Source organism: Mustela nigripes, chromosome 7 (assembly GCF_022355385.1).
Source record: "Mustela nigripes isolate SB6536 chromosome 7, MUSNIG.SB6536, whole genome shotgun sequence".
In the NCBI taxonomy this organism is placed as follows: domain Eukaryota; kingdom Metazoa; phylum Chordata; class Mammalia; order Carnivora; family Mustelidae; genus Mustela; species Mustela nigripes.
This window is the reverse complement of record NC_081563.1, coordinates 102484433-102496529: the sequence shown is the minus strand read 5'-3', so window position 1 is coordinate 102496529 and position 12097 is coordinate 102484433. Positions and strand designations below refer to the sequence as shown.

Below are 12097 nucleotides of genomic sequence, written 5' to 3'. Positions count from 1 at the left end.
CGCATGCAGCCTGTTGTCTCATATAGGAGCTACTAGGTGGGATCTGTTATTATTAGTAGTTTTAATTGTTAATGTATATAAGGCACTTAACATAGTACTTGGTATACTATCAGTACTTCAGCAGTGGTAGTTATTATTACTACTACTAGGACTTCTACTAGTACAATGATTATTATTATTAGTTTCAACTGAGTGTAAGATTGAGTCACCGTGGTTGCATGGCTCTCCAAAAATAATTATTGCAATCTTTGGTTGCATTAATAAAAATAGAACTTTCAGGAAAATAGTAGGTGGAGATCCTGCTATTGTGTGAATCAAATATGCCATGTTAGAGCCTAGATGATATGTCAAACCATCTATTGCCTTCCAATGATGATGTTATTTAAGGAGGAGTGGATGTGGCTAAATGCTGATTCTATGCTAAGGAAGACTGTCCAATCCAGTGATCACCCACCAAAGGTGGATGCTTGGCCTTAATTTATAAACAAAGACACCAAGACCCACAAAAGTGAAATTGCTTACTGAGGGTCACTCAGCTTATAGGCAGCAAAGCCCAGAATTCAGAGCCAGTTCTGCTTGCCTCCTGAACCAGAGTTCTTCTCAGTGCATAGCACAGCCTCTGAAGCTTTTGTCCACAGCAGGGGGAAACACATCTCATTAAGGCAAACACACAGTATGAGTTTAACTCTCAATGTCATCTTTGATGAATCAAAAGGCCTCAAACCCAGTGAATGGGAAAAACAAAACAAAACACTCTAGTTGCTTGAGTTGTCTAAGGAAACTTAGAATAGGTCAGTGAGCAAAGGTAATGTCCTCTCTGGTTGGCAGGAGTTGCTGCCAAAAGTTTCTTTGCCCCCTGGCCTTGTTTTCTTCTCAGATATTCCTTCAACAGAAAGTTTATATGGAGAAAAGCTTTTGAGACAAGGAGTTAATTGTATAAGTCAGTGTATGAGCACTTCCTTCGTTTGCTTATTTTCAACCCTTTGATATTGATCTCTCCACCTGTCCGTCTACTGCAAAATGAAATATCCTCTCCAGCAAGGTATCTTTTAGAGCAAAGTTTCATTGCGACTCAACCACTGGAATCTTCTGCAACATTTGGTATCATGTGATTTCACCCATAAAACATTCATTTGAATAATCAGGAATATATTATATTTAGTCTCTGATACAGAGTTTACATTCTCCTTCCATGGGCTTCGTCATACTCTTTCAGGATGATAGGATATGCAGTACAATGATGATGCCCGTAATGCATTGCTAACCACTTATTATTATTATTATTATTATTATTATTATTATCTATGTAGCCCAGCTTCTTTCAGCTCACACTACAGGCTCTCGTTTGTTTTGGGGAGTACAAATCCAGAGGCTCATTATATAAAATGATCAGGGCAATCAGACACATTAACCGAAGGAGGCCAGGATTAGTAGTGTAAATTTTAAGGCTGAAAGTGCTCCAGGGAGGCCTCAGATTAGCCTAATGAATCAACAGTCCTATATTTTGCTCTACATTCTTTGGCAAAACTCACTTCCTCTGGTACAAAGAGAAACATGCAGACAGCGAAAATGGTCTTTGGGGAGTCCCGAAAATTAGCTTGAGATCATGGGTCAGGTGGTTTGTAGTCTAGCAATAAAAGCACTTGCCTTGTTTCTCAGATAATTATGAGCTCTCATCGTGTGCCCTTCCATGGGCAGCCTTCCATACGGTGAACAAGAAAAAGCACAGCCTCTGTTTTTCTAACTTTCTCAGAAAGCTTCATCTTCTTGTTAATCTTCCCTGTCCAAATCAAAGGTGACTCTTGCCTTAGCTGGGCCACAGGGCCAGATACACTGTGTTCCCTAGACCTTGCAATCTCCACCACTCCATTGATAACATGCATTCTCCGTGAGGCAACCAAAAAGACAGACAGCTCCATGGCAAGAGGAATAAATAAATGGACAGGCTAGTTCTCCATGTCTGGTTCAAGAATTCTTCCTAAGTTACGACTGGAAGGTTTCTGTGGTGCTGCTTTCATCTTCCAGCCTTAAAAAGGACACCCGGAGCCTCTTAATGCTAAGGACAGATCTGAGGCATTTACCTTGCTTATGGGCAGAGACATTTAGTAAGCAAGGTTTCCTGCAGAGAGCAACAGAGCATAAAGTGGGGCAAGATTCACGTAGGGGCACATGCCTTTTTGTCTGACCTTGGCTCTTAGCACAAAAAAAATCTAGACTTTTGAGAGTTTGATAGTCCAGAACCGTTACTGAGATTAGCTCTGAATAAGAAAAAGTCTAGAAGAAGATAAAGGGAAGGAATCGCCACGGAGAAACATTACACCCTCTAATCTGTACCACCCTGTATCAGAAAGCTTTATAGTTATGACCTACATTCTACAGTTTGCATCCACGGGCCAGCCTCTCTGTGTGTACACATTTCTTCCCTGAATCCCTCTTACCTGTTCCCCCTTTAACTCAGTCAATGGGTTTATCATCCTTGAACATACGGGGGTGGATTTAGTCACACAATAAAAAATGAGGAGACCCTTACTATTTTTCACCTCTGGTTTAATGGGGGAAAAATATGGCTCTGGAGTGATAATACAGCTCGGGACTATCTCCTGGCAGACCCTCAGATCCTGGTACTTAAATAAGAGTCACTAAGTATAGGCTTCTTGAAATTTTCATACTCTGTTATTGGTATTGGATTTTTAAAACATACAAGTTTGCACTTATTATACGTTCTTTCTTTATGCAATTGCATTTGGTTAGCTTTGGGGCTTCTGTTCCTAGGAACCCTGCAGACAAAGAATTTGTATATCAGTGCTGACTCCTTATACCAGGGTCGTGTACATCAGCATTTTCTGCTCAGTGTCAAAGACTCAGTACTCACAATGCTCTAATGGGTGTGCCAGGCCCTATCATATGCACCCTCAGCTCTGGGTGCCATCAAGACACTGTCCCCATTTCCTTGTCAATTAATTACACGTAACAGAAGTTTAGTAATTTCAATCATCTTCTATTTGTTGTTATCAGAAAAGTCGATTAACCACACTCTTTTTCCTGCCACATAATTTTGTCATCTCTCAGCTAACCTTCTCTTTTACCTTTCCCGTAGGGCTTTTGCAAGGCATCTATTAAATAGAAAAATCGGGGTGGTGGTCGTTGGATTTCCAGCTACTCCCCTCGCAGAAGCTCGGGCTCGGTTTTGTGTTTCAGCAGCACATACCCGGGAGATGCTAGACACAGTGAGTACCCACAGGCCAACAGAACCTCTGGTACTGGCACTTTGCATTGTGAGCAGGTTCTTTTATTGAGCTAGCTTGGGGCTCCCTGAGTTTCTATTGGTGGTTTAGAAAAACAACACTCATAAAACTCACTGCGGAAAAACAAAGGGTTGCCAACAATGCCCAACAATGTGATCAACTCAGTGGATAGGAAAGAAAAATGAGGTTAGTGCAGAACTTGACTCAAGGCAGTGTTTTGATTTCATAAAAAAGACTGACTGAGTAGCCATATGTTGTGCTATTTACTTGATCTTAAATGCAAAAGCTAATCTGATGTGCTATTTTAGCCGCAATCACTCACAAACTGACACTTTTAGAGCCACCAAGCCCATCGTATGAAAATACGACCCAACTAACCAACATATTGGCAAAGACAGGTCCATCATATCATCCAGACGTACACTGGGTTTTAATGATTTCAAAACCACATTTCATTGTCCTTTGGTTTTGATCTTTATGGAAATGAGTGAGAGAAGACAACTAAGTCATCTCAGTCAGTTTGGAGTCAATGGAACTGTCTCCTAGTGTCAAGCAATTCAGCAAACATATTGAGTGTCTACTATTGTGCAAAACCCAGGGGCAAAAACTCTTAAGAGGAGATACTAATAAATAAGTGACTAGTGATAACAGATAATATAAATTCATTTTGGAAAAGAAATATAGACAACTGTGGAACATGAAGGTGGGAATTATATATGGGATTGTATGAAGTCATTCATTATATATGACTGAGTTATTCTACATGAAGATGGAATGAATTATGTGTATATGTGTAATATACATGCACATATAACATGTATTATGGATTGTTGTATGTGCGTGTATATGTAGTATATATGTATATATACATACACTAGGAGATAGTAATACAAAGAATAAAAAAGTGAATACTTCGAGTTCAAATAATAAATTATATACACAGTGTATTTTCTTTCTGCTTCACCATTACATTCTTAGGACTTAAACCAGTGTCCACTACAAAGTGCATACATAATAACAACTTCTTGCATGACATACTAATAACTGAGTTAATTCTAGATTTTGAGATGATGGGTGAACTTTGTTGCATGGTTCCTTATAGCTTTCTATGTTGTCTAGGTTCTCCAAAATGTGTATATATTTCTAGTAATTAGTTTTAACAAGTTGTTTCTTTAAAAAAAAAAAAAAGTAGACAGATATTTCAAGAAGCTTGACCTCAAAAGAAAGAAAAATAGGTTTATAAAAGCCCTTGAAAGACCTGGGCATGTTTACACATGAAGAGAGGAAAAAGTAATGAGAGACAGTAGGCATAGGAGAGGAAAGGACATGACCGGGAGCATGCTCCCAGAGATGACAAGAGGGGGTAGACAGCAGTGGGGAGTTTATATTTTTTGTGACCCCAACAGCATTGAGGTATTCATGGATACCCAGTTCGGGAGACATCAGACCTCAGGATTTTCTTCAAACGTTCTTAATCCTGTTGAATGGTTGGCTAGGAAGGAGCACGGAGACATCATCTAGACAGATGCCTCAAAACTTTTGAAATCAGGCACCTATATCAATAAAAAATTGTGAGCATATTCCTTAATATGCACATATGGGTAAGTGTAAGATGACCCTTGAATAAACAAGACGTTGAAGTAGCTAACTGAACATAACACTCACAGAAAATGCATATAGTAGACAAGTTCCTTCTATAACCATGTTTGGACCAAGGCAGAGATGAGGCCACTCTACATACACAAAATGGCTTAGAATTTCCTTCTTCTAACATGAGTGATGGCTGCTCCTTTACAAATGACCTCATCTTAGTCATCCCACCTGCCCCATAAGAATTCTGCATAGGACCAATCTCTGAACTTCACCCACTCAGAACAACATCAACCCCGACTGGTCCCTGCTTCCTTAAAGTCATCTCGAGCACAAGCTCAAATGTGGGAAGAAGCCCTTCCCAGCTCCCTCTTACTAAGATGCTTCTTCTGTAATTCATGCCTGCCTTTTTTGAGTACAGGTGTCCTCTGGGTCATCTGATCAGTGGGCTTCAACATAAATCCACTTATAAGTTGTATAAACACTGTCAAGATATTGTGTACATTTTATAGCAAATACCAAAATGGAAGTTAAAAAGACAAATTAAAACGACTAGAAATCCTATGTTCTCCCACACCTTCATGAGTTGTCTCTCATCTCCTCCAAGCGTGCAGATGCCCCACTCTGAGCTACTCCATCCCCACCTTCAGCCAAGAGCAATAGACACTATCCTAGTTTGATGTAATTTAAATATAACTTTTGTTACTTTGTCTTAGTGCTTAGATTTGATGTAAAAAGTTAAGAAGTACATTGAAGTAAAAGAACATTTTAACCACCTATAATGCTACCACCCAGAAAGAAAAGACTCTTCATATGTTGGTGGATATCAAACTTGATACATTTGAAAGACTTCCCAAAGAGGAAAGCTCACTAGTCCCACTAGTCATTCATTCCAGAATTAACAGACATCTGCACCTTTTTCAAAACATTAAGTCCTAATGTTGTCCTCCTCATCTGACAGGTCAAGATGGCCTAACACGTTTTAAAAGGCATGCCTAATACCATAAGATCAGTGATATACTAGATGGGAAAATAACATTTGTCTATTCTCCATCTCAGTAGTTGCTTTGGAAAATTGGGGATACATTTATCTGTCTGAATGGAGAAAACTGAAACAGAAGAGTTCTCGGTCCCTTATGGTTTTAAGTCCTACAATTCGATGGAACATAGAGATGAGTGTTTAAGCGCTGGGGTTGGGTCAGTATCGGAGGGAAAAGAGGACACTAACCAGCTGCTGCAATGTTCCATTTTGCCCCTGACCAGACTGATTTGCTGTGTCATGAGGACATAAACCCAAATATAATCTGCAACCTTACCTCTTTCTTCCACAAGTTTAAATATAAGTCATTAAGAATACCTGGGTGGCTCAGTCGTTAAGCGCCTGCCTTGGGCTCAGGTCATGATCCCAGGGTCCTGGGATTGAGCCCCACATCAGGATCCCTGCTCTGTGGGAAACCCATTTCTCTCCCACTCCCCCCTGCTTGGGTTCCCTCTCTCACTGTCTCTCTCTCCCTCTCTCTCTATCAAATAAATAAAGAAAATCTTTTAAAACATATATGTAAGTCATTAAACTTTAAAATAAAGCCTGAAAGGGTAAGCATGGGTCCAATGCTTTTATTCCTCTCCTCACACCCCAAAAATAAGTTAAATATTTGTAATGTGGGGTAGACTATTAAAGGATATGAAATAAAATGAATTAGCATATAACATTCCTCGAGGGCTGGTTTATAAGCCACACCTTAGTGATTTGGATCTTCTCCTTTTCTTTAAAATCAAGGAAGTTGGCAATAGAAGATTATATCTCCGTGGGGTGTAGGGGGTTTAAAGAATAACTGATGGAAGGCAATTTTTTTGCAGGTTTTGGAAAACCTGGATGAAATGGGTGATCTCCTACAACTGAAGTATTCTCGGCACAGGAAGTCAGCGCGCCCCGAACTCTATGATGAGACAAGCTTTGAACTGGATGATTAAGTTTCCTGATCCTGAATTGTACCTAAAGACTTTGCCAGAAAACCCCCCCTTTTTGCCTCAAAAGGAATATAAATGGATTTCTCCCCCTTTTCTAAGGACAATTTTGGTTTCCAAACCAGCGTAATTGAACTGAAGGAAATGTTGGAAATGTTGTGTTTTTAATGTCTCCAGCTTGGGACGGCAGAGACAAAAATATGGTTCCATATTTAAAAAATTTTCTCCTTTCCCAGTATCCTGCTACAAATACATCACACACACACACACACACACACACACACACTTCCTAGAACATTTTTAATGGCAATGAGCCTGTGTTTTCACTGCTACTGTGCAGACTCTCTGGTCCAGACTCTTTCAGGCATTCCAACCAAATGAGAGGGTTTTGATTTTTAATTCAGTAGATCTCATTATGGGTGTATTTATTTCATCTGCAGACGTGAGTAAGCGTGGTAGACAGTAGCTGACCTCCTTGTTTCACCCATGAATGCCCCCGCTAGAACTCTTCCGTATCGTGGGGAGCTCCAGGCAGGAGGGTAAAGAAATGTTGCTTCTACCATTTGCCACATTTGGACCTTTTCCAAGGACGAGTGTCAAAAGCCATAGTTAATGTTTGGAGGGAGAGAGCAGGACTGGCCAGCAGTGACTCCAGACGTCTTTGAAGGAAACTTTCCTTTTCCTCTTGCTGGTCTCCTACAGTTTTACAGCTGAGCTTTTGAGGTTTGGAAAACTCAAGACTTTTGTTTCATAAGGAAGGGGGCAGAAAGCAAACACAAGCCAATTGTAGGCTTAGATTCAAACTGTAATGTTATGACAACTGGAAGGTTGTTGGTGCCATGTGAGTGAATGATTAGCTTGCATACATAACCCTTATTACTTTAAAGAATGAGTTGTCATTTTCCTATTAAATTTTGAGTAAATGGTGAGATGTAGTTTCCTTTAGAGTTGACTCGCAAGACTATACTTGAACGTATTGATCCAAAAATGACATTAAAAGCAAATTCTATTCAACTTGTTCAAGACTGACACCCCCATTCAGGCCTATCAAATAGTCCTTACTGTCTGCTGGCACACGCAATCCAATTTTGGTATAAAATGGGCTTACACACTATTGAGCAAAGAACTGTAATTTCCTTGAGTTCTCTCTGTCTCTCTCTCTTCCTCTGTCTGTCTGTCTGTCTTTCTAAATGTGAACACAAATTTATCTGGAATAGTGCCTTTTTGCTAATTGGCTCTGGTTGGTATGGAAAAAGCCAGTGGAAAACCTTATCTTTAACAAGCTCCCATATGGTTCCCAGATTTGGAAACTCTAAAGAGCAGTGGTGACCTTTTAGCAAAGCTTCTATACTAGTTCGAATGAGTTACAGAACATTCCACTCCATCAAATGACAGTATAAACAAATCATTTCAAGAAAGGCTTGACTTGTGACACAGATGGACCCAAGCTTTCATGCCGTACCCGGAGACAGAAGCCCAGCCAGGCACACTGGTGTTGAAGAGAGCAACATGCCTGATGCTCACAACTGATTAAAGGATAAAGGCGAGCAGTGTGGAAAGCTGTTTATAGGGAGAGTATAACCCCTATTAGGTATATCAGTTTAAAAGTAGATCACAACAATAAGGTTTCTTACACACATTTGTAAGGATCACTATCCATGGAAGAGGAGAGGAAGTGAGTTCTCACTATGCAGTTTCCCCCTCCAGCGACTAATTCTGGTAACTAAATTCTAATTCTTTCCAATGCATCGGTGCACCAGTAACTATGCAAAGAAAATACATGTGGTATCCATGTCCCCAAAAAGGTCTTTTCTCTTGAAAATGTGCATTTAAATGAAATTGATTCTAGTTAGTTGTCCAAAAATGCATAAATGTCTTCAGTCCTATAAAAGGAACAGTAGACAAAGAGGACCTTACTGAGGTATAGCAAGCAAAAAAACCTCCCCTTCCGTTCTAGATGTCCATGATCTTCATATACCCCTTCACAACTACCCTTTCAATTTTAAGCATTTAGAGGGGTGTCTTTGTGAGCTGCTATATTCGTCCATCTTTATGACTTTTATGGGGGATCCTGAGTCTAACTCATGATAGGAAAATATTTATTTATCCACCTGGCCTGAAGAACAAGGGGGGGGCATTACTACTGCTTCATCAAGATCCCAGAGTCTTAGAACAATTTATTACATTCTCATGTGCAAGATTTAATGAAAAAAAAAATGAAAAACTATCTCTGTCAGAGGGAATCACTTAGGAGAACAACTATAAACCAAATGCAATGCTTCCTGAGAACATTAGGAGAGACCCAGATCTCATAGGGCTAGTAATAGAAGAGTATATGTCATATATAGAATGAGGTTGTTTAAGAGGGTAATCATGAGAATTTTTACTTTTTATAAGAAAACACCTACTGCTAGGTTATAAAACCACAATTTTAAATCAATAGGGATTATTGAGTCTCAATAAATATACCACAGTTCAAAATGTCTCTTCGGTGGGTTCTGTTAAGAGAATTTCCTAAGAAAACTCTGTTATGTTCCCCAACCCTCCCCTCATTCACGCACAAGCACATATGCACACGCGTGCACACACACACATATACACACTTTACCCTTCCTTTAAGAGCAAGCAAGAATGTAAAGATACACAGGTGAGACTCTGGCTGGTTAACAGCTAGATGGGAGATGTTTTAAAAGTGGCCTTCAGTGAAACAGAAGATAAAGGATTCAGACTAATATTCGTAGGGAGGATATATTTGCTTAACAGGGAAATGGCGAGTTATGTCCCTAATCCCATTATGAATTGTGTTATCGTGGATGTTCGGTTATATTGCCTTTCAGCTGTTTTGGTTTGACAGACACCATGGGCTTTGAGAATTTGCTAGAAGCTTATCAAAATGCAGGTCCCTGGGGACTGCAGCCAGACTTCCACTGAGTAAGAATAGCTGTTGTGCCTAGAAATTTACATTTCAACAGCCTCCTCAGGTGCTTCTAATCCATGTCCTAATTTGAGAACCACTGTTGGAGCTTTTATTTGCATAGCTCAATTGTCTCTAGTAGCATAACAGAAATTTTGTGCTCATTCTCTGTTGATAATTAATTTAATTGCTTAAAGAGAATTATTCCAACCTTTTCTCCTCAGTGGGATATTTTCTTCCCATTTTCAAGGTACCTTCTCTTTTTACAAAATAGAATATTAAGAATAATCTGTGATTGTTTACTTATTCCAACAACAGCTCTCAAATAGGGTGAAAGTCTTAACGGTTCTTCACACATGCAGTGCTCCTCTGTATTTTCTTCAGAGATAGCAAATAGTACAAATGGCTTACTCTGACTTAAAATTTTTGATGAGAAAACCTTAACTTTCCTGTATTTGGATTTACGGCAGTAATAACAATTATACTCTAAACTTCTCTAGTGATTTCATGGCCATTTTTCCTGGTCTCCATATAAACAACATATTTGAAGTCTATTTTCTCAGAACACTTTATGCAGCTGTGTAATATTTGGAAATTAAAAGGCGACTGTATTTTAAAATGTATCTAAGCAATTATTATGGGACATTGTCTTACAAGTATTGTGTGTGTGTGTGTGTGTGTGTGTGTGTCTGTGTTTCACTGAAACATTTGAGGTGACCAATTTCATTTCATTTTTTCTGTGAAATATTAGTTTCTTTAATAGTCAAATCACCAAAATAGATAATATAAAAAATAATTGATGGCTCTGTGTTAGTTTGGATTACCCTAAATAGAGACTCAGAGATTTGGATTTAAGAATTTCATTAAGGAAAATGGGCAAGGGTGGCTGGCACTGGCTTGAACTCGGTCACAAGAACCAATTGTGTTCATCTGTTCCCAACTCCTCCTTCTGTAACATCACTTTGGTAGCTTGAAATTGGCCATGCTGGAAGCATTTACACCACAGATATTGGCAAACCCTACACATTCAGGATCTGAAGAGCCATCTGTTAAACCTTTACCAGCACACCACTGAGACCACACACAATGGAACCAGAGGTAAGATAGAGTGATGAGACAGGATTAGAAAAGGAAGAAGCCTAACTATGATTTCATCATAGAAAGGTCTTAGTCATCTCCATGGGGAGATGGCCCTTTAGAATTATCTCAAAGTGAAGCAATGGAGTCAGGCCCTTTAGAATTATCTCAGTGAAGCAATGGAGTCAGGTTTCTATGTCCTTTTTGCTATCAACTAATCATGCGATACAGGTTACCAAGGTAGAAGCGTGGGGGAGGGCATTACCTTGCCAAGACAATTCCATTCAGCCAAAGGCCCTTCTTGGGGGAGGGACTCAGCTATGAACTGATAGCAGTCCATCCACTTAAAAATAACTATTCCTAATCCATCTCCATTAAAAAGGTTTTAAAACGGAAAATTGTAAACATAGAGTAAGAAGGAGAAAATAGTATAATGAACCCAATTGCATCTGTCACCTAGCTTCAAACATTATCTGTCCATGGCTAGTCATTTTCATCTATTTCCCCCACTCAGAGTTTATTTCAAAGTAAGCCCCAGAAATCTTGGATTTTATTGGGAAATATTTCACTGAATCTCTCTAAAAGGTAGATATGTCTTCAATGGTCCCTTGAATTTGTCTCAACCTCATTAAGAGTAGTCTTTAGGATAACAAAGGCATGGACATGAGTCAAATATTAATCTTTTTGTTCGTTATCTCATACTCTATCTGCAAATTTCCTGGATCAAGACTAGGAATTATTTCTAAAGCAGGTATGTGGTGTCTTGAATGACAGCAAGTCAATCATTTTTTGGACACTTATCATGCGCCAGACACTCTACTAAGAACTCCGACATACATTATCCTCTGGACACTCTTGTAGAGATTAAGAGTAGACTCATCTTGGAAGGCCAGTGTGTTAAAGGGGATTAGCGGTGTGTAAAGAGGACTTCCAAAGCTCCAACAAGGCCTGGCTTTATTTTTCTGAGAATACTGTATTCTTTTCCAGGAATTTCTTTCCAGGAATAAGAGAACAAGTGAGACCAACTTACCTGTTTGGAAATGGCTGATTCCTGTGACATAGCTTAGGACAGAACTTGACATGAGTAAGTCACCTGCTCTGAAAATTATCACAGACACAAATCAATCAAATAGCCAACATCAGGAAGTCAGGGTAGAAGCAGGAGAGGTTTTTTTTTTTGTTTTTTTTTTTTGTTTTTCCTGCTGTGACATGAAACAGTGCTCCCTTTTACTCAGCCCCGATGCTAATTTTTATATCAAAAATATTGATTGAAGAGGCTAGTGATTTTGGCTCTCACCCAAGTTTA

At 39.3% G+C, this 12097-nt stretch overlaps 1 protein-coding gene across 1 annotated transcript in view; it reads left to right on the top strand.

The window, feature by feature from the left end:
* SPTLC3 (serine palmitoyltransferase long chain base subunit 3) overlaps positions 1 to 10337 on the top strand; it is a 136822-nt gene extending 126485 nt beyond the window's left edge. Inside the window, exons 11-12 of the mRNA XM_059406529.1 lie at positions 3098 to 3227; positions 6693 to 10337. Of these exons, the coding sequence (XP_059262512.1) occupies positions 3098 to 3227; positions 6693 to 6806 (244 nt within the window). The 3' untranslated portion in view covers positions 6807 to 10337. The remainder of the gene's footprint in view (positions 1 to 3097; positions 3228 to 6692) is intronic.
* The last annotated feature ends 1760 nt before the right edge of the window (positions 10338 to 12097 follow it).